This window comes from Manis pentadactyla, chromosome 3 (genome assembly GCF_030020395.1).
Source record: "Manis pentadactyla isolate mManPen7 chromosome 3, mManPen7.hap1, whole genome shotgun sequence".
Classification (NCBI taxonomy): Eukaryota; Metazoa; Chordata; class Mammalia; order Pholidota; family Manidae; genus Manis; species Manis pentadactyla.
This window is the reverse complement of record NC_080021.1, coordinates 185,336,543-185,358,264: the sequence shown is the minus strand read 5'-3', so window position 1 is coordinate 185,358,264 and position 21,722 is coordinate 185,336,543. Positions and strand designations below refer to the sequence as shown.

Below are 21,722 nucleotides of genomic sequence, written 5' to 3'. Positions count from 1 at the left end.
GCAACGTCAAAGGCAATCTTAAAGGAAAACTGCGCCCACCAGTCGGTGGTGTTTCTAGGCATTCTTTCCTTTCTTCATTTAGGAGGGTAGGAGAGGAGAATAGTGCACTTTGGGACGTGTAGTCCCTGGACCAGGGTCAAAAGGCCACCCCTTTTAACTAGTCTTCCATCAAACCCTGAACTGATCTCGACCTGACCCGATTTAGCTTTACCTTACCTTGACTTGGAGTTAACCTGATGTGACCTATCTGAATCTCAAAACAGGCCCCAGTAGAGATGCAGAATTTAAGTAACCTTCTGCTTCCTTCTTTGTAACCAGGCAGTTCCTTGGGTTTAGCATCTCCGCTATTCCCGTTCTGAGTCCCCTTTTCATCCTCTTTATAATCTCCTTATCCCAGCTCCCCCATGAGCAGCCCCTTCTCAGCAATCCCCACAATCTCATTAAAGTTCTTCCTATAATCCTTGGTCCTACTTCCCCCTGGAGTTCCCACCTTTTAGCTCCTCTTCCCTTTCCCCTCTTCTAGACCAGTAAGAACTCTTGTCTTTCCCCATGGTCTTCTGCCTTAGTGTATTCTTAATCCTTTATCTATTCCCAAGATCTCCCCTATCCTAGCCCCCATTTAACCTTTCATCTTAGCTCCACAGGTCTCCTTTCTTAACACCCTCAGCATCTCCCATCTCAGCAACCCCCCCACGCCACACACACACCTGCCCCGATTAAATCTCAGTGCCAGTGTCCCCGCTGTTCAGAGCAGGCAGGGCTGCGGAGGCGGTTGCCAGCGGAAGCCGACGCTTGAGCAGACACGGTGCCTGGCGCCCACGTCACTGTCTCCCAGGCCCATCTGTGCTAGAGCGAGCGGGGGTGGGGAGGGGGTAATCCGGGGGTGAAGAGGGGGAAGGAGTTCTTGGGGACTTTGAGGACAAAGAAAGGGCCTGGGCAGAAGCTCTTACCTCTTTTCCTTTGCCCTTTCCCACAGACAGAGTTTGGGTACCGATGAGGTCATGCAAACTGGACAGAGTTGGAAACTGAGGCTTGGAGGGCATCAGTACCTAGGCCACAGAGCAGAGCAGAGCAGAGTAGGAGAGAGGTCTAGGGGTCCTGAGGTCAGGTCTGCATATTCTCCACTGCCTGCCTTCTTTCTCTTATTCCCTGTGGGGATTTCAGGTGTAAAGGGGTACGGGGGTGAGGTGTGAAGACAGAAAGCAAGTGGGTTAAGAGAAGGATGGAGAGGAGGTGGAGTTAGAGGGTTGAAGAGAGGGGAGAGGGAAAATGGGGTGAGGGAGATGGGGAGTGGAGGGAAGGATGCTGGGGAAAGGGGGAAGGGAGGGGAGAGAGATGGGAAGAGAAGGGGAGATAGGGAGGGAAGGAGGGAAAGAGATGAGAAGGGAAGGGAAGTAGGAAACAAGGAATAGAAGGGAGGGGAGATGGGATCAGTGGCAAAAGTGAGACAGACTGGGGTCAGGAGGAATGAGGAGAGGATGGGGGTGGGGTGATGAGGGAATGGAATATGATGACATGGAGGTGGGTAAAGGAGGATGAGGGGGCTCAGGACTGGTGCTGACTCCTTAGATCTAGGGGCTCTCCCTCCCCTCTCTCCTGACCCACAGGGGGCCCTGGGCTGTGTGTGGCTCTGCTTTTTCATATTCTAGCTCTATTTTGCCTTCTCCAGCCTTGCCTGTGTGCTAACACGGAGGCAGAGAGTTTGGTCACCAGCCCTTACCTGGTCCCTGCTAATGCTAAAGTGCAGTCTTAGACTTTCGAGAGTAGGGGCTGCGCCTTTGGGTGTTGGTGGTATGTTCTCCATTGCCTGCCAGATTCAGTATTGCCACCCAGTGTCCCATTGCCCTGAACCTGAGGTGTGTGGGTGAGGAAGTGGGGTACACAGGGTAGCATAGGGTATAAGAACGTAGGCTCTGGAGGCAGACGTCAACTTTGTGAGGTTACTTGCCACATTTGTGCCTCATTTCTTTCTTTGTAAAATGGTGATAGACAACAGCAGTACCTCATAGGGCTGTCACGAGGGTTAATTAAGGCACCACATGTAGTGCACCTAGTTCTGAGCTTGTCATGTAGTTAATGCTCAACAAAGTTAACCATTACTCTGTGTGTTTAACAGTTATCCGGGTGTGTGAGGGTATCTGTTTGACATTTGAGTCTGATTGGGAGCTATTTGAACTGTTTTATCTGTAATTCAATTTGTAAGTGAGAGTGAATCTGTGTAATGTTTCTGTGTGGTAGTGTGCCTGATTCTGTTATTTGCTGTAGGTGTACATGTGTGATTAAATGTGTAAGCCTGTGTCTGCCTGATAAAGAGTGGATGAAGCGTGGCCTTGTGGCTGTTGACATGCTGACACTGTCTCTGCCGGTGTAGCAGGCATGTGAGATCATGTCAGTTCCAAACACCCCCACTCTCCCTCCCTCCTTGTGGAGACGTCATAACCCTAGGTGTCCCTCATTTCCTCACCCTGAGGGAACAGGAACTGGGGGCAGAGGAGGAGGTGGGTGCCAGTGAGGAGGTGTTTAAACAGGAGCACATGTGCCTTCCCAGCCTGTATTTGGGAGCGGGGTCCCCTATCATGCACATATCCTGAAGGTTCCAGAGGAAGTGCTCCCCACTCAGCCCATTCTCAGTTCCCTGTCTTGTCACCATGGCAGCAGTTGCCAGGAGCTCCCACGGTTGCTAAGATCTGGGTGTGGGAGGCTGCCAGGCTCTGTTGCCAGTAGAAACAGGGAATCCTGGCGGAAATGAAGACTACCCCCACAGCACCAGTTCTCTGCAGTGACAGGACTGGCCCTTGCACCTCTCTTGGCCCCAGATTGTGGCTATGACTTGTGATGTGGCAATACTGAGGCTGGTAGGGGGCTTTCAAGAGGGAACTGTAACTAGAATACTGGATCCACCTTCTGAGGAGAAAGGGGGCTCTAGCCTGCCCATTACCATCTTAAAGGTTGGGAGGCCCTTGAAGTTAGTGACTACTAATTCTGTTCTCCATTGCTTCTAGTTCTCCCTGGAAATATCTCTTGTTTGAGTTCTCTGGTGCTTAGTCCTTATAACCTGATGCTTCCACCTGATATAGGAATGCTATGTTGACCCCATTGCCCTGGATGCAGACTGACTCCTTCCTGAGGGCAGACTCTTAACATCTCACCTGAATATATCCTTCATGTTGACACTTGGGCCCAGACTTCAGTCCCACACTGAGTCCTAACTTTGGTCTCAGCCTGACACACTGACCTTTGTTTTAGCCCTGGCCAGGCAGCCCCCAAAACCTAAGCCATTCTCCTAGACATGGATGAGCCTAACCTTAACAGGTGTTTGAACTCATTTTCAGATTCAGTTCTGATCCTGTACACTGACTGAACATTGACCAGCACTCTAACTCCTTGGTATTCACCTGGCATCTCCCTGCATGTTCTGAATTTACACTGACGGGTACTCTAAGGGTCCGAAGGGGTTATTTCTTGCCTTGGGCTTAGAGGAACGTGCTAGGAATGACCAGCAGAGGGCGCGCAACATAAGGTTCTAGAGGCAAGCTTTCCAGAGACCACCTGGGAAGGGAATGTCAGGTGTACCGAGACCTTAGATCTTTTCTCTCAGGTCAGGACCCAGAGCTGTAGGTGCAAACATTGATCTGCGCGGTTGAACTAAAGAAATTAAGGTTCCCAATCCACTGATGCTGACACTTTGAGGTCATGTGGATGGATCTCTACAATCATGGATCTCCCTCCAGCTTAGCCCAGCTCAGGGGTGGGCGTGCACCAAAGGTGCTTAACCATTACAGGCATCCCTCAGAGGGACTGGATACCTGGTAAGGCATCCTACCCCTAGCTGAACATTTCTGTCATATGCTTACGTAGCTTCACCACCTTCCCTGGTACTGAGTTATTTTGGTCCTACTTGAGCAGAAATTTGCCTCTTCTCCACCTGTGGTCTTTCTTAACTCTGTCCTTTAGGTCACATTGACTTCATTGGTCCCATCTGCAGACATCAGCCATCTGCACCCCTCAAGTCTGTTCTTCTTCAGTGGGTGAGTACCCCTTAGGTCTTTGAAGGTTCCTCCTCTGCCTTCTTTGATTCCAGCCACTAACACCATGTTCCCTGGCTGGGTTTCAGTTCGTGGTACCTTGCTCTGATTAGCTTTTTCCAGGAGTGCCATGTATAAACGAGCTAGCCTGCCTGCTCCTCTGATTCTGAACTTCTTTCTATGTAGCCTCAGGTTACATCAGTTTTTTTGCTAGCCCTGTCATCCTGTTCACCCATACCAAATGAAGACCACAACCTCTTTTCTCCCTGAACTGCTAAACCACCTTCCTCGTTTGTACCTGTTATAATTTTGAAAGGAATATTATATTTATTTTTAAAAACAAAGATACTTGAAATAAATGAAAACATTTTGGCAATACCCTCTGAGTTTTAGGGCAATCCTTGGGCTTGGAAATCTCTGTACCTGATACTTAAAGGTGAGATAAGGAGGGGCTGAAGTGCTTGCTTCCGCAGCACATGTACTAAAACTGTAATGATAGAGAAGATTAGCATGGTCTCTGTGCTAGGATGACATGAAAATTCATGAAGTGTTTCATATTTTTGTTCCTGATGAATGTTAAAATGTAATAATGTAAAATGAATGTGTATGTGAATAAATTAGTATTTTACAAACAAAACAAAACAAAAAGAGGAACTGAAGATCCCCAGCTAGCTTGGCTGTGACTTCAGCACTATGGACAGAGGCCATTGGCAGTACCCTCTCTCTATGCCTGGGACTGTGAGTGGGTGGCAGATGAAACACACAGCTTGCAGATGGGGCCAGAAATCCTCGCTGCTCACTCAGTGCCTTACACTCAGTGAAGCTCCTTCCTCTTAGCAAACACATTCTGTCCTCACTCAACTATCAGCCCAGAAGGCATACAGGACAGGGACTGTTTTCCAGTTTTTTACAGATAAGGAAACAGGTTCAACAAGGTAAAACTCCCAACAACAGTCTGAGGTGGAGGGAGAACACTAATTACCCCATGTTTAGAAAATTTAGCAGCCCCTGTTCCCCTTTGGGGAATAACTTTCCCTAGAGATAAAAAGGAGTCAAAGCAAGGCAGGGTGGGTGGACATTTGTGTGGAATTGAGACTCCAGCTGGTCCCAGGAACCAACAAGTGGCCTGGAGGGTCTGAAGGTCCATTCAGGTCTGCCAGACTGAGGGTGGGAAAACCTTACTCATCACTAGGGTCCACAGAGGATCAGCTTTGTATACCTCTTTTTTTTTGTCTCAATACTTGGCTTCACTGAGCCTGGAGACAAGGAGAAGGGACCTTAAGGATGTCATTAGGCTGTCTCTGAATCTGATGGACCTCTGTGGGAAAACTCCAGGGAGGAGAGGGATGGGAGCCCTGTGAATGAACAGGGTGAGTTGTGCAGGTAGTAAGAAATCCTGTGACATGGCTGCAGGCCTGGTTACCTGTGTATGTCTATTGCTGGTGGTGGGAAGGGGAGGTGCTAGATCACACAGCAGCTCTTTCCTTGAGGTGTACTTTGACAGGCAGAGCAATAAAGTGGTTAAGAACATGGGCTCTGAAGCCAGAGTACCTGGTTTCCTGCTTCCTAGCTGTGTGACTCTGCAACCTTGAGGAACTCTCAGCTTCTCCATTCCTTACTTTTCTCATCTGTAATACAAATCTCATAGGGCTGTTTTGAAGATTACTTTATGCAAGGCACTTTGAACTGCCCAGTGCATAGTAACTTCTAAAAAATATTAGCGATTATTTGTATTTGGGACCCCTATGGTTTAGTGGTAGAGTATCTGCCTTTGATCCACAGTCTAAAGATGCTTTACAGGTTCTGTTCTTATCAGGTAAAAGGGATGAATAGGATTCCAGTCCTCCAAAAGATTCTTCAGACCGTAGTTTACCCAACCCTATCCTATCACATTAAAACAATTTGCAAAAATGGGGAGGAAACTTTTAGACCAAGGAGTGCCCAGAAGACCAGGAGAAAACACAGCCAACTGTCTTCCTTACTTTTTAGCGCAGCAGAAACTGTGAAGAGCAATGTCTATAAGTGACTCTTGGTGGGGAGGTGGGGGCAGTACATAGCAGATAGCCTTGGAGGCCTTACTCCTCATCAATTTCTTCAAAAACTATAGCTCCTCTCTTCAGGGCCCCTACTTCCCCTCTGTGTCCTCACACCTCCACCTATCACCCATCATCCATCACGTGATTCTTGGGATGGTCAACACCAGGAAAGCTCTAGAAAGAGAGCCACAGTGTATTGTGTTTTTCCTGGAAGCTATAGCTCCAGTCTTAGACTCAGAAATTGGCCAATGTTAGGAAACCATGCAGAAACTCGGTAGGTGCCCCAAAGAGGAAACAGGAAGCCAAAATAGCATCACAATCTATTTATTATGATATCCACCATGCCCAGCTTATGGGAGCATCACACCTTCTGGTGTGAATGCTGAGAAATGGGGAGAAGCATGCAGCTGTAGTGGTGGGAAGACAGGGCTTGGGGATGTTCCCCTCAGCTTACTGTCAAGTTACCTTGCGCAGAAAAGCACACAGGAAGGGCGTGAGGGACCAGAGGGCTTGAATTGTTGTTTGAGTGCTCTCAGAGTTCCTCCCACAAGCTTGTGTTTGGCTGGGACACAGATTTTAGGCCATCTCTTAGAGGAGGTTAAGCTTGAAGGCCTTTGTCTCACCATGAATATGAAAAGGCCTTGCTACTCTCAACATTCTCATCTGTGGTCAAGCCAGCCCATACTATCCAAACTGGAATGTGTTTGGGCTTCTTAGTCACTGGCTCAGACAGGCCTGACACCCTCTCTATGGGCTGGATAATTATGGCATGTGGCCCAGAGGGAAGTGTTTCCTTAGTGCTAGTTAAGTCTAGTGGAAATTCTGTAACCTGTTTCCTTTCAAGGGTGCCAAAAGCAGTGGCAGCAGGAAAGCCATCAGGGAAAATGCCCAGTCCCACCCGACTCCAAGGCTGTTGGGAAGAAGCCTGACACATTAATACCTCCCATTCAGGGAGATCTCTGTTGTTTGGTCTGCAGCCAGGGGCCCAGAGAGATCCTCAGCAAATTCAAACTAAGTGGCATGGAGAAAAGAGCAATTTTATTCCACTGTAAATAGAGGGTCAAAAAGGGGTTGTAGTTACAGGTGCTGCCAGGATGTCCTGAAATCCTGGCGTCAAGGTTGTTCTGGCTTTTAGTGCTGAGTATCCATCTGCCTTTACTTTACTGGTTTGAAGGGGACATTCATACAGGTCACTAGAGCCTGTTACCAGTCTTGCCTGGAGGGTACTTTTGGCTCTGGGTGGCCATGGCTAGCCTCGGACCTTCCCAGACAGCTTCTGCTGAGCTTTCCTCTTGATTTTAGGGCTTCTTGCACCATTCTTACTGAAGCTATGAAATCTGCAATGATTGAGACTGTGGTTTGGGCTAACAGGCCCCCAAACCATCTTTAGCTCACTCCTGCAGCGAGCTGCCCTTTTCCCAGGCAGTTTTTATTTGCTTCCCTTATTGGTGATAGGAATGGGGGAACCCCCAGATTTGGCCACCCAAACAAGGCCAGGGTGACATCCCTTAGGGCACACCAGGACCAGGAAGGCCAGTGTCTGCCCTGCAGTCCTGGTCATTTGAGCTCAGGGCACAAAAAGGCAGTGCGCTCATGGCTTCAGCTGTGGCTGTCCTCAAAGGAAGAAGAGCACTTAACAGCAGGTCAGTATGTAAGTGAGGGAACTCCCTGTCCCTGGGATCCAAAGGGGCCATTGCTCAAAAGTGCAGCCTGTTCTCTATTGGGGAACACTGGTCTCAGGAGAGGAAGCCATGGAGCAGACCTGGAGAGGTTATGTGGCCATAGCTACCGGCTTACCTGACCCTGTGTCCCTGCAGCTCCACTGTGTCATCCAGATGCCCCTATCTTTAAATCTGAGTGTCGGGAAGAAGACTGCTGGGTGAAAAACAGCTTAGGACAAGTGGTCTTCAGAGCATTTATGTAACCCCATTGGGAGATGGAGTGGGTGGTGCCTGGGAAAAGTACTGGTCTCAATTTTGGGCAGCTGAGAAGAAAAGACTTTAACATTTTCTCATACCCTTAATAGAGTCAGACACTAATTTTTATACTTGGCAGAATTTCAGACAGTCACAGTGATGGAAAGGCTTGAAAAGGAAGGGGAATGGGCTTCACTGGGTTTATAAAAGTTTTAACATCTCCATACACAGTGCAGAGAGTTTCCATGGATTACAGCACTGCAAAGAGAGACCCCAGACAGGGTTGGGGTGGGGCTTCTGCAGCTCTGGAACGGGGGAGCAATGGAACTTCTTTGATAAAAAGCTAGGTGCCTACAGAGAAGAGGCTGGTTGCTCCTCTGTGTTTGTCTGCTTCCTAGGACTCTTGTGGACTGGGAGCTCCACCCTGTGCTGGGAGCAGCATCGCCTGGGCCCGCTGCAGCATGCACCAGCCAAGGAAGCCTGCTCTCCTAGGAAAGGGAGACAGATGATCCCAAATGGGCCTGATTCTGTTGTAAAAGAACTCTGGGGCCTACTTTGCCAGGCCCTGGGATCCAGCCAGTCTGATCTGCCCCACGGTCATTCACCACTCACTCACAAAAAGTTAGAAGCTGCAGCTCCAGAGAGGTAGGCATCACCCTGATCTGTAAAGGATCAGGGAACAAGAAAAGGGACTTCCAGGCCCTGTGACTTATGACAAGGTAGGAGGAAAAAGCTGTTAAGCTCTCAAAGCCCAGAGCTTATCTCTCCTGAAAATGCCTTTTCCGTGAGATCAAGCAGCCCAAGGCCATTGGCACAGAAGGTGATTTGCCAGGAGAGTAAGCAAAGGCCCCTGTGCTTAGTGTGCTTTTATCTTCTCAGTGCCAAACCCCAGGCCTGGCTATGTCAGATGCAGTCCTTGTACCTAAGAGTCATGTGCTTTCTTTTTTATTTTGGCTGAGTAATGGGCCCTTCTACTGATTAGTATTGAGAAAATGGCTAAGGAGTATTTACAAAACGCTGTGGGTTTGAAATGTTCAGGGCCATACATATTAACCCATATTCATCTTCTGTTTCATTTCAGTCTTAAATAATCCCAACCCCAAAAGCTTCTCACCCTCCTTCTAGGTCAGGCAGTGTCTACAGGAGATGACCATACAGTGCTCTTACCAAGCCCCTGGTTGCAGCTTACTCCCTTTCCTCTGAGCATCTCAACGCTGAGCTGTATGCTACTACTTCTGTAAGCACCCAATTTAGTACAAGGGCCTTGAGCAATGTGGATATGTTATCTTCTGCATGGCTGAGCCAACCCCCTCTCAAATAACTCTTGGTAGTCAGATCTAGCTAAACCTAAGTCGTTAGGCTGGAAACAAACCTGGACCCCAGGGCCAGAGCTGATTCACAACATGCACTGACATGAGATCTTGATGAGAATTTGGGAGGGACAGCTAGGGCTTAGAAGCCAGGCTTGGTGGCCTTGTGGCAGCCTCTGCTTGCCCTCAAAGTCATCCCATGCCAGGCCCAGGCCCTAGCCTGGTGGGGAAGAACATGTTGTGAGCAGCAGGGAGAAGCAGCAACTCAGGCCACATGGGGAGAAGGGAAACCACCTCCTGTGAGGATTTGCTGGGACTTTCTCTGCTCAAGAGAGCTGAGATGCAAATCCTCTTCTTAGCTCCAGCCTCTTGTCCTCATCGTCAGGGTGGCTGAAAGGAGTCCCTGCTCAGGGCTTCTCTGGAGTGGTTCTTTCTTGGGCTGTGGAAGAGGCTGGCTCTTGTTCTCCATGCAACGGCACTCTTTTCTAGTCTATAGTTGAGTTGAGCTGGAAGGATAGAAAAGCATGAGCCTTCTCCTCTCCTCTTCTATCCAGATCTTGCCTTCACTGGAGCTCAGACTTTGGTCTCTGTGGTAGCTGACTTATCTGAACCATCTAACATAGAGGTCTGGGACTCCTGCCAACATACTTGTTCCATTCAGGCCCCTTGGGCTCTGGGCCATGAATGCCCATCTGGAAAACAGGGGCCAGGATGGCTCACCTTTGTTTTTGACTCTTCTGCTAAAGACTCTTGGACTTAAACAATCTGGCTAAGAGGTTCCTAGAGTTCTGGGTCTCTTGGAGGGGCTGCCCCCCCCTTTTCTAATGTAGGACTCCACAGACTAGTTGCCATCTCTGACACCAGGAATCAGAATTTAAACAAATAATGGGTTGAAGTGCAGAGGTCATTTTCAACCATTTTCCCATCTCAACACGCCTGAGACATAGCATACACCTAGCAGAACAATGGCTCACCACAGAAGGGATTTTCACTGGGGGAAGAGGGCACTTGTCAGCATCTCCAGGAGAACATGTGAGTCTGATATGCCCTCTTACTAAGAATCACTTGACCAAGGACTTATCTACTGAAAATCAGAAGTGGCCAAAAGAAGGGGAGAGTAAAGATCTCCTCTTCTATACCAGGAGCTACACAAAGGAACTTTGGTTCTTTTAGCAACCAAAAGAACCAGGTCTCTGAAGGCATGGACAGCAATGTGTGTGTGTGTGTGTGTGTGTGTGTGCGCGCGCACATGTCCATGCAAATATGTGTATAGTCAGGTCTAGTCTGTGATGTGAGGGCAGGGGGTCATCCAGGAATGGATGCTGCCACAAATCCCACAAACTGTTTTCCTGTAGCAATGTATTCACTGCCTCTGTTGGGGGTGGGGGGAACAGTAGTTTCAGTGCCATAAAGTTTAGTGACAAATCGAGATGCTGGCAGTGCTCCATCTCCCTAAGTCTCAGTACTAGATGTTGGTGGGGGAAGGGAAAAAGGAACAGAGGGAGAGAACACCACTGTCCCCAAATTGAGCTTCTCTGCTCCATGCTATCCTGGGGGTTTCAGGTGAATGGCTGAGCTGTTGGGGCGAGCAGCCAAGATGTAGACGACATTCTCCCGCAGGAAGGTAGGCCAGTTCACAAGTCTGGAGTGGAAGCAAAGAACAGGTTTGTGAGGCTGGTTGCAAAGTACGGAGGCTTCTAAGACCTGATTCCAGTGACAGTATGGCTCAAACTGGGCAAAACTCAGGAAAACCCTGGCTTGCACCTGACCTGGTGATGGCTGGCTATGCTTCCAAGTTGGATGGACCAGCTGGCTAGCCCTATAGATCTAGGGTCAAATATGCACTCTTGGAGCCTGATTTCTTGTGTGTGGGGGGCAGTTGGTGTTTTGGGTGAAGGGGGTAATGCCTTCTCTTGTGTGTTAGGGAGTTAGGAGTGCAGACAGCCAGACAAGGAGGTCCCACTCACCTGGACTCCTGCTCTGTGGGTACCAGGGCCTTGTCTTGACTCTTGCTGCTGCTGCTGGCTGGGCTGCTATCTGCTATCGGACCCACATGGCTGATGCTGTTGGGTACAAGGACATATAGTTCGGAGTAGGACAGTGAAAGGCCTGGCCCCTCCAAACTCTGGTGAACTCATGGCTCTGGATGTGCATGTCTAGGCTTTTCTGACAGGGCAACACTTTGGAGTAGAGGCTGCTCTGTCCTTGGTCAACAGGACTTACTGCCCTGCATCTAATGCATGGGAGGATCCTTTATTAGCTGTTGGCAGGAGAACCAGGGAGGTATCTTTCATACCAAGGGCCATTTGGCGTGGAAAAAGGAGGAGGTACAGGAGAAGGGGAAGGGATTGGTAAGAAACAGACCTGACACTGCAGGAAGGAGCCTCTGCGAGGCGTTTGCAGAACCAAGAGTGCTGGGCTTGGTGGCTCTCTGCCTCACTGATAGTGTTCCCGCTCCCCCGTGTCAGGAAGGTGGCTCGGGCTCGCTCCCTCTCCTTGACTGTCAGAAGCCTTAACAGAGAGTTCTGGGAAGAAGAGATAAGGTAAGATCTTACAGATGAAAATATTTTATAAAAGTTAAGCCAAAGAATATCCTATCCTACCTCCATTACCACCCCTGCAACCTCCCTTTGAAGTTGCCCAGAGCCTTTCTGGTAGCACCAACGTTTGCAGTTGAGCCCAGTGCAGGTCATTCTTCTTTGGGCAGTTTCTCCAGCTTAGGCACTGGATGGAAACTGAGCCCTTTTCTGGTACTGGTCCCTGCTCAGACTGTACCCAGTGCTCCCCCAACCTGCCTGGCATGCTTCTCAGGTTTCTGTTACTCAGTATCCCATAGACATTCACCCCAGCTGGCCCTCACCTGGGGACGCAATTGCTGCAGAAGCAGGAGGGACTCATGGGACAAGAAGTCAGGCCACTCTATATGTCCTCGATGTTCAGGGTCCAGGGCTGCAAACTGGCGAGCTGCCTGTTCCTCTTGTTCCTTGCTTAGAGCCCTGTCTCTGTCCCCTCGCTTTGCTGCTTGGTGGCGGTAGCGCAGGAAATCCTCCAGCGTCAGGGAGCAATCTGTGGGGAGGCCCCCATTGCTAGCCCTGCTGACCTTTTCCTTAGCCTCTGGACACCTTCACTCACCTCTAGGGTACCCTCCAGAGCCCCCATATCCACAGCTTTTACTGAGTCCTTATCTCCTGTAACCAGGATAACTAAGGTTTGTGGCTGGGGGTGGGTGCCCCTGCTGGCCAACAGCTTGGGAACAAGGGCCTATTTATCCCTTACACCCCACCCCAACAATTCCATAAACTCCTTTCATTGTTCATCCTGGAAGGTATGGAGGAGAAGTCTGCCCAGCCCCCTCCATCTGACAGCACTGTCCAGCCTTACCAGGGATGATTTTACACTGCTGGAAGGTCTCTGTGAGGCTGTACATTTCCTCCTCAGTTAGCAGCAAGTTGAGGTTGTCCTGAAAAAGGAAGAGCTGTCAGTGGCCATGAAGGCCAATAAGAAAGAAAGGTCAAGGATTCAAGAAGGTTGGAATAGTATTTCAACTTGAAGGCAATTCTGAAATCATCTAATCCCAGCGTCTCATTCAAAATCAGACTGAGGCCCCAGAAAGGACAAAGGATTTGCTCAGAGCTGCCCAACTCTGGGGCAGAATCTTTCCCAGAACCTGGGTATCCTGACTCCAGCCCTGAGTTCCTTTTACTAAAATAGTGGTTTTAAAATTATTCTGAGATCCCTAGGGATTCCTTGGAAGTGCCTTAGGAAACTGCTGCAAGAGGGAAGGGTAGCTACTAAGTGGACAGGGTTTGAATCCCTAGCTCCATCAACCAGAGTTACTCCATCTTTATCCATTTTGTGTACTTGGCCTCTGTGCTAGAATGCTCAAATAGTTTAGTTTTTTAAAGAAGTTTAATTCTAACTCTGCTCCTAGTGGGTTTATCACTTTAAATATCTCCAGAACGGTTTTGAAAGAGATGCCATTATGACAAAGTTCCTAAAGGCAAATGAATTTTAATTCCAAAGAGCACTGATATGTTATTTTGTTGTCATTAATTTACAGTCTTGCAGTCTTTATCAAATATTTTTTTCTAGTAGGTTATTTTTTTCCCTAAAATACCAGCAAAGAACAAGAGCAGACATTTCGTGAGTATTCATTCATGGATTTCATAAAGAGCTCAAACTCTTCTTTCAATAAACACTTATTGAGCACCTAGTATATGCTGGGCACAGTGGTATGTAACATTGAGATGTTTGATGTGGCTGGAGTATAGGGTATGTGTGTGTGTGTGTTAGGGGAGGAAGAGGGGAGATGGGTCAATGCCCTTTATTGAGCCCTTCAAATTGGGCCTTTATTTTGAGGGTAAAGCAAGAGTCATTGAAGGGTTTGTAAGTGTGGAGTTTCATGCTCAGATCTTCGTGTGTGGAAAATGGATTAGAAGGGCAAAGCCTGGAGGCAGGCATGGAGAACAATTAGGTTGCTATTGCAGCACTGCAGGTAAGAAAAGATGAGTGGCTAAAGTAAGATATGAGAATGGAGAAAAGGGAGGAGATTTGAGAGATATTAGAGGCAGAATCAACAGGACCTATTGACTTACTGGATGTGAGGGATGAGGGAGAGAAATGAATTGGGATGGTAACTGGGTGAGGGGTGGTATGACTATACACAGAGATAAGGAATGGCAGGAGAATAAGTGTTGAGAGAAAGATGAGTTCATTTGGGGGCATGCTGAATGTGAAATACCTGTGAGACACTGAGATGAATGTAAGTCCAGGAGACAGAGGAAATTTAGGTCTGGACACACAGATTTAGGACTCAGTGTTTAGATGGTGGCTGTAGGTACTGTAGTAGATGAAGTTACCAAAAAAAGTATACAATGAGAAAGAAAGAGTGTTGACAACAGAACCTGGAGAAACACCGTCATTAGGGCTGGGAGAAAAAATTAAATAAGGGCACTTAGAATGGTCAGAGAAGAAGGTAAGAAGAGAATCAGTAGAGGGTACTGGAAACCAAGAAAAGAGAGTTACACAGTGTAGGGTGTTAACAGTAGTTATACAAGTATGATGGGATTTTATTGATTTTTCTATTTTCTGTAGTTTCCATTTTGTGTAATAATTCTTATAAAAAACACTCAGACCCTAAAAAAAGAAGGGGCTATAAGGAAGTGCTAAATACATCAGAGAGGTCAATACAATACAGAGGCCTGAGAAAAAGCCACCAAATTTGACAATTAGGTCCCTGGTGAAGAGCCAGTTCAGCAGAATGATGAATGCAGAAGCCAAATTACAGGGGATAAGGAACCACAAGACGATGAAGTCCTCTCAAGAAGCCTGGCTGTGAAGGGAAGGAGAAGGGGAGAGGCTTGGAAGAAGCCTTTGTAAAAAGTCTGATGGGGAGTGGTGGTAATGAGGGTAGGGCTGTGACAGAAAGCCAGGAGGCAATGTTTGTATTCCTGGGGGTAAGGGAGGACACATCTTCAACCCAGTGCCACATCAGCAGATCACTACAAAGCAGAGTTGCTGTGAGTGAAAAAGCTGGCATCTCGAGGGGTGGTGACCAGAGAACACTGTCTGTAGAGCAGGGTCATCTGTGGCATACTCCAGTTGGAGAAAAGGTGTTTAACTGTCTGGAAATAACTGTTCTATACTTGATTTTATGGACAAGTCATAGAGAAAGCATTATTTGTTAGCAAGTGGCATAGCTTTGCTTTCTTCTAGGCAGTAGGAAGAAAAAGGGGATCAGCAGATGCTCCTAACTCTGAAATCAGTGAATAAAGAAGATCTCTGCAGGACAACAGATCAATAAAGCAAGATTTGAACTCTATTCAGATGTGCTAAGAATGGGTATGAATCTAGCTTTTTGTTTTAAAAGTTGGAAGGCATTTATATATAATTTGAAAAGTTCCAAATCAACAGACCTTTGTTACTTAATTTACGTAATGTCACTTCAGAGATGAACAACAAATGCTCCTAAGAGCTCGTGGGCCAAGAAGTTTTTCCTGTGATAGAATCTATTACTGTTTGAAGCAAGCTGGTTAGGATTTCAGGATGGTTTTTCAGATGAGCACAATGAATGACAACTATAGACTGTTAGAGAAAGCACTGCTCCAGTCAGTTACTTTTGAGTCAATAGGCCTCATCCTATCCATTTAGTTTTCTAGCTCAGTGGTTCCCAACTAGGGATGATTGTGCTTCCCCAGGACACACTTGGAAATATCTGGAGACATTTTTGGCTGTCACAACTTGGTGTGGGTATTGCTGACCTCTAATGGGGTAGAGGCCAGGGATGCCGCTAAACATCTTACAGTACACACAGCTCCCACAAATAAGTTTTGTGCCCAAATGTCAAAAATACCGAGGGACAGAAAGCCTGTCTAAGCTCTAGGATCCTTGTATCTACTACTGGAAAACTTTTGAGGGCACTGCCTAGAGACAAGTGTTCTAAGACGGGGCCTCCAGGAAAAGAGCCAAGTTCCCTGTGGTGCAGCAGCCCGTTGTTCCTGCAGTTAGGCTCACACAGTAGTGGCAGCTCCAGCCTGTCTCTGTGTGCGCCATCTCAGTCACCTCCGCTGCACTGTCTCCGTGAAGGTAGCCCATTCGGCGCAGGCAGCCATCGTGGAAAACCCTTGTGCAGACCCTGCATGGGAAGAGGCTTTCGGCAGTCCAGACCTCACAGACATCACACATCTCATCGTTGATAACCTGGGGAAGGATGGCAGGAATGAACAGGGATGTGTAAGCACAGGTAGCGAGACCCCATGGCCACCAAGCACAAAGCTGCCCGCATGGAGCTGAGTGTCCCTAGAGCAGCCCAGAGGAACCACTCCAACTGAAGCCAGTGTTACGGCCGCAGAGCTTTCTCTCTGGGAGACAAGAACCAGCAGGCTCTTCCAGCTGCTCAAGCCTCTGTGACCATATTTCTGAACAGGGACTTCTACTAGCATTTTTTGAAAGAATCTGTTGTGAGATTATTGCAGGCACTGCAGGATACTTAGCATCCCTGCTATACTGGGCACAAATACCAGTAGCAGCTCCCAGTTTTTGTCTTCTCCAACTCCCCTCAACAGCAACCCCCTCCACAAATTCCCAAATGCTTCCTAAGACCTCCTGTGATATCACTTCTTATTTCCTACTGCCTCAAGTCATTCACTAAGACTAAGCCAGGATGTGACTAACATTTTTAATCTTGTGGAAGAAATTCGAAGATTGTTCTGGACTCAGCTCCATCTTCCTGGTTTTGAGTCTCACTTCAACCATATACCTACATCCTCAGGTCTAAGATGGGATGATTCTGCCCTGACTAGACACTCACAGGCTCTCTGGGCTCCAAGCAGATATCTGGAGGTTTGTCATCATCCAGCTTCCGGGTGGGGCGGATGAAGGCAGGGGGTGTGAAACGATTGGTCCTGTCAAACTCCTCAGGTTCTACTCCACGCCCATCTCGGAGCCTCTCCCAGGCTGCACGGTTGACACTGCTTTCTTCTTGGAGCACTGGGGTACTTGCCTCTGCTTCTTTCTCCTCCTGCACCTCTTGAACGGAGCCCTCTACAGTGCCATGGTGGGACCCTGGAAGCTCACCTGTACGTCGGAAGGAAGGCCTATCCCGCAGCCCATCCTTGAAAGCAGACACTGCCAGGCTCACCTTCTGCACCTGCTCCACTGTCTGCCGCTTGGACATCAACACCCCCATGGCTCTGTGGGCAAAGAGCAGGGGGTGCCCATACTTAGCCAATGGCTGACCATGTGGGGCCAGTCAGTTTCAACCACTGACCTACATGGCAAGTGTCATTAATTTCTCCCTCTTCTGGAAATCAGTAGCAAGGTAGGGTAGAGAGAGCACTTTTTAAGGAGTCAGAAGACCCTGGTTCTATTTCTGACTAGTCCTGTGACTTTGGTTGTCTCATTTATAAAATGAGGGTTATCTGTCCAGTGTAGTTCACAGGCTGTAGTGAGGATAACTTTAGAAAATGGGCTTGACACTGCTTAGTAGACTAGAAAGCACTCTACACATGTGAAATGGTATCTCTGTCTTTCTTGCTGTTCCAAAGCCAGTTAGGTCCAGGGGTCCCAGGCTGTGCTACTTTGAGATAGTTGGAGACTTCAGAGCCCAAGTCCCTTCTCTGCTCCACAAGATGACCCAAGGCTTAATGCAAGACTAAAGCTACACATTTCAGACTTCTGATTGAAGGGAGCTCCTCCAACAAGTGCTGGGCACAATCCATTGAGGGATAATCCACATCAAATGCCTACTTTTTGAGTCAGAGTGAATGAACTCGTATTTTTAAAGGACTCCTAAATTAGTCAGGAAACTCTACCACCGTATCCATGTGGGCAAGGTTACAAACACTCTATTGTGCCCTCCAATTAGTAGCTTTTTATGGGTCTGTTTGTCTTTCACAGACAATTATCTCATTATAAGCTCTAAGGTGCTTCTCATACAAGGCTTTATTAATGCCACTCTCACCTTTTCTGCTTTGATTTTCTGAACTGTTCAAGAAAGGTCCATATCCTGTTAAGATTAAAAAGTAACATTATCTCTGTTCTTCCTCTGGAGTACCAGGGTACCACTCTGGAAAGTGAGGGCATGACATTGCACATTGGGAAGCTGAACTGCTATTTCCTAGCCTGAAGCGTCTTAGTGGGATTCAGCTGGGGAATGCATATTCTAGGCAAAGTGGAGCAGAGAGCCCATTTCAGCCTTGCTCTCAATCTATTATAATCAATATTTACTGAACAGCTATGTATAAGGTATCAACTACTCATCATAAGAAACAGAAGACAGGAGAACAGTTTCAAGATACTTAATATCAGAACTCAAAGAAGAGTAAGACAGAGTGGTAGAAATACCTAAAAGAGAGTGAGATCACACTACTGAGAGTCAAAGTGGACCAAGAAGGATGAGTGGTAACTTATCCTCAGTTTGTTTGGGGAAAAGGTGACAGAGGGCAGGAGAGGAGGTTAGGGACAATTAGAAGGCTACTATAGTAGTCCAGGCAAGAGGTAACGGTTTACTGAAATGATGGCAGTAGGAATGATACTGAGTTTATTAGATACCATGGATACAGAATTAGTTAATTTTAAGAATAGATAACTGACTAGACTAAGGGTAAAGAGACAAGGCACTTTTATCTTTATTTCCCAGCTTTGTTGAGATATAATTCTTAAAAATTGAGGTACATACAATAAAACGCACAGATCTTAGTGTTTAGCTCAATGAATCTTAACATATGGATACACTCATGTAACCATCATCTCAATCAAGATATCAAACATTCTAATTTTTCCCCCTTTATTTTAGCCAAACTTCCATCCCCCTCCACTATGGCAACCACCAGCCTGTTCTCTGTGTTTATGTGTCTACCTCTCTTTGTTCTTTTATTTTGTTTTTTAGATTCCACATGTAAGTGAAACCACATAGTATGTGTCTTTTTCTGTCTGATTTATTTCACTTAGCATAATACCCTCTAAGTCCATCCATGTTGTTGCAAATGGCAGAATTTTTCTTTTTATGGGTGAGTGTTCTTTTTATTGCATTGTGTGTGAGTACCATGTCATTATCTAGTGATGGACACTTTAGTTGCTTCCATATTTTGGCTATTGTAAATAATGCTGCAGTAAACATGGGAGTACACATATCTTTTAAATTAGTTATTTTGTTTTCTTTGGGTGAATTCCAAGAAGTATGGTATTTTTCATTTTTTTGAAAATATTCCATACTGCTTTCATAGTGACTGCACCAATTTACATTCCCATCAACAGTGCATGAGGGTTCCCTTTTCTCCATGTCCTTGCCAACATTTATTGTTTCTTCTCTTTTGATATTAGCCATATTGAGATATAACTGGCATATAACATTCTATAAATTTAAGGTGTACAATGTGATTATTTGATACATGTATATATTGCAAAATGCTTACCACAGTAAGGTTAGTTAGTACATTCTTTACCTCACATAATCACCATTTTGTTGTTGTTATGGTGAGAACATTAGAGCTCTACTCTTACTTCAAGTATATAATATAGTATTGTTAACCATGGTCACTATGCTGTAACTTAGACCCCTGGAACTTACTCATCTTATAAATGAACATTTGTAGCCATTGACCAACATCTCTCCATTTCTCTCACCCCTGACAGCCACCACTCTACTCTGTTTCTGTGAGTTTGATGTTTTTTAGATTCCATGTATAAGTGAATTATACAGTATTTCATTCAGTCTTTCTCTGACTTATTGGGAGGGCAGTTTTTTTTAACTTTTTTTTAAAGGTATCATTGATATACACTCTTATGAAGGTTTCACATGAGCAACATTGTGGTTACTACATTCACCCATATTATCGAGTCTCCCCACACATCCTACTGCAGTCACTGTCCCTTAGCATAGTAAGATGCTATACAGTCACTACTTGTCTTCTCTGTGCTATACTGGAAAGGGCTGTTCTAAATTGACTAACTACAAGTATGGTCATGCCATTTACAGACATTGGGAAATAAAAAAGGGACAGTGAAATGGGTTTTTTACATTTGAATTAAACATGTCTTCTGAGTCATTCAGGTGTTAGGTTATCCCCCTGCTTAAAACTTTTCAATGGCTTTCTACAGCTTTCCAAATAAAGTCCTCCAAATTGGTCTCCATCATGTTCTGTGAGGCCTTGCTCAGTCTGGAATCCCTTCTTTACTCTCTGTTCTAAACACATTGGCCTAGTTTCAGTCTTTGTGTGCCATGCTCCCTATATTTTTGGGAACTGTGAACATTCCTTCTCCCTAGTTAGTGCCTATTCATCTGCCAGAACTTACCTCAAGTTTCATTTCCTCATGGAAGTCACTGCTGACTCCCCAGTCCAGGTCTGAGTGCTCACAGCACCATGCTTTTCTGCTCCAGAGCATTTATTTTTGTCATTACATATTCAATAGGATGATTATCTAATCAATGTCAGTTTCCTCTATTAGATTGTTTATACCATGCATAGTACCTATCTTCACTGCCCAGCAATGTGTTTGGATGAGAACAATGCTTAATAAACATTTCCCAACTAATTAATTGTGGAGAAGTCTTTTTGATTTTTTTTTTAAATGTGGAACGCTTCATGAGCAGGGGCCATGCTAATATTCTCTGTATCGTTCCAATTTTAGTATATGTGCTGCCGAAGCGAGTACTCTTTTTGATTTTTTTATAAAGCCTTCATACACATAATATCTGATAACAGCCACATCTTTTTTTCCCAGAAACAACTATTGTACGTACAAATTCCCACTCTGCTTGCCCTGACACCTATTGTTACCAACAGAAGAAACACATCCCATATTTTTTGAATTTATAAACTAATAAGGGAAAGATCCCTCCCCATTATTACAGTGGGCAACTAATAATAAATTGTGATTAAGAAATCCTTTTTCTCCCTGATTGCAAAAAATATTGGACAAGGGGAAATGGTTAAATTATGGTACAATGGAAGATTGAACAATCTGAAGTGCAATGAAGTAGAAATATATTGATGTGAAAGATATTAAATAGATATGAACATATTAATGAAAACAGCAAGTTACAAAAATATTCATGATATAATCTAATTTTTCTAAGAAAGAATGCATATAAAACTCAAAATAGAAATACCATTTGACCCAGGAATTCCACTTCTAGGAATTTACCCTAAGAATGCAGCAGCCCACTTTGAAAAAGACATATGCACACCTATGTTTATCGCAGCACTATTTACAATAGCCAAGAAATGGAAGCAACCTAAGTGTCCATCAGTAGATGAATGGATAAAGAATATTTGGTACATATACACAATGGAATATTATTCAGCCATAAGAAGAAAACAAATCCTACCATTTGCAACAACATGGATGGAGCTAGAGGGTATTATGCTCAGTGAAATAAGCCAGGTGGAAAAAGACAAGTATCAAATGATTTCATTCATCTGTGGAGTATAAGAACAAAGAAAAAAACTGAAGGAGCAAAACAGCAGCAGACTCATAGAACCCAAGAATGGACTAACAGTTACGAAAGGGACTGAGGAGGATGGGTGGGAAGGGAGGGATAAGGGGGGGAAAAAAAGAAAGGGGGCATTATGATTAGCATGTATAATGTGGGGGGGGCATGGGGAGGGCTGTACAACACAGAGAAGACAAGTAATGATTCTACAGCATCTTACTACGCTGATGGACAGTGACTGTAATGGGGTATGTCGGGGGGAACTTGGTGATGGGGGGAGTCTAGTAAATATAATGTTCCTCATTTAATTGTAGATTAATGATACTAAAAAAAAGACTGAGGTAGATCTATATGTATGTAGAAAATGGGAAGGTGTTGTTAATATTAAAAATAAAACTATCAGTTATTTTACCAGCAAAAAAAGAATGCATATATATTTTTTTGATTTCTTTATTAATATGGATTTTCTGATTTCCCTACACTGCACACTAATTATATCA

General features: G+C 45.9%; 1 protein-coding gene, 1 long non-coding RNA gene and 2 other non-coding genes across 8 annotated transcripts in view; 2 read left to right on the top strand and 2 right to left on the bottom strand.

Moving 5' to 3' along the window:
• Positions 1-21,722, top strand: part of LOC118913938 (uncharacterized) — a 61,245-nt gene that overhangs the window by 38,109 nt on the left and 1,414 nt on the right. The window contains exon 3 of the long non-coding RNA XR_008996553.1: positions 3,955-4,028. This is a non-coding gene — a long non-coding RNA (uncharacterized LOC118913938). The remainder of the gene's footprint in view (positions 1-3,954; positions 4,029-21,722) is intronic.
• LOC118914090 (U6 spliceosomal RNA) lies at positions 4,483-4,587 on the top strand. Its single transcript, XR_005025469.1, has one exon. It is a non-coding gene; the product is annotated as a U6 spliceosomal RNA (small nuclear RNA).
• The window catches only part of PHF24 (PHD finger protein 24), a 32,910-nt gene continuing 17,557 nt past the window's right edge, over positions 6,370-21,722 (bottom strand). For 2 of the 5 annotated variants that reach the window (XM_057498791.1, XM_036888299.2), the window contains exons 2-8: positions 16,597-16,978; positions 15,801-15,986; positions 12,669-12,747; positions 12,148-12,353; positions 11,652-11,812; positions 11,255-11,350; positions 6,370-10,929 (exon numbers count right to left, since the gene is read on the bottom strand). In XM_057498791.1, coding sequence (XP_057354774.1) covers positions 10,833-10,929; positions 11,255-11,350; positions 11,652-11,812; positions 12,148-12,353; positions 12,669-12,747; positions 15,801-15,986; positions 16,597-16,974 — 1,203 coding nt within the window. In that variant the 5' untranslated portion in view covers positions 16,975-16,978 and the 3' untranslated portion in view covers positions 6,370-10,832. Of the gene's footprint in view, positions 10,930-11,254; positions 11,351-11,651; positions 11,813-12,147; positions 12,354-12,668; positions 12,748-15,800; positions 15,987-16,596; positions 16,979-17,748; positions 17,818-21,722 lie in introns of those variants that run through there. The other 3 variants (XM_036888298.2, XM_057498790.1, XM_057498792.1) reach the window with 3 other exon arrangements.
• On the bottom strand, positions 20,334-20,441 carry LOC118914085 (U6 spliceosomal RNA). Its single transcript, XR_005025464.1, has one exon. It is a non-coding gene; the product is annotated as a U6 spliceosomal RNA (small nuclear RNA).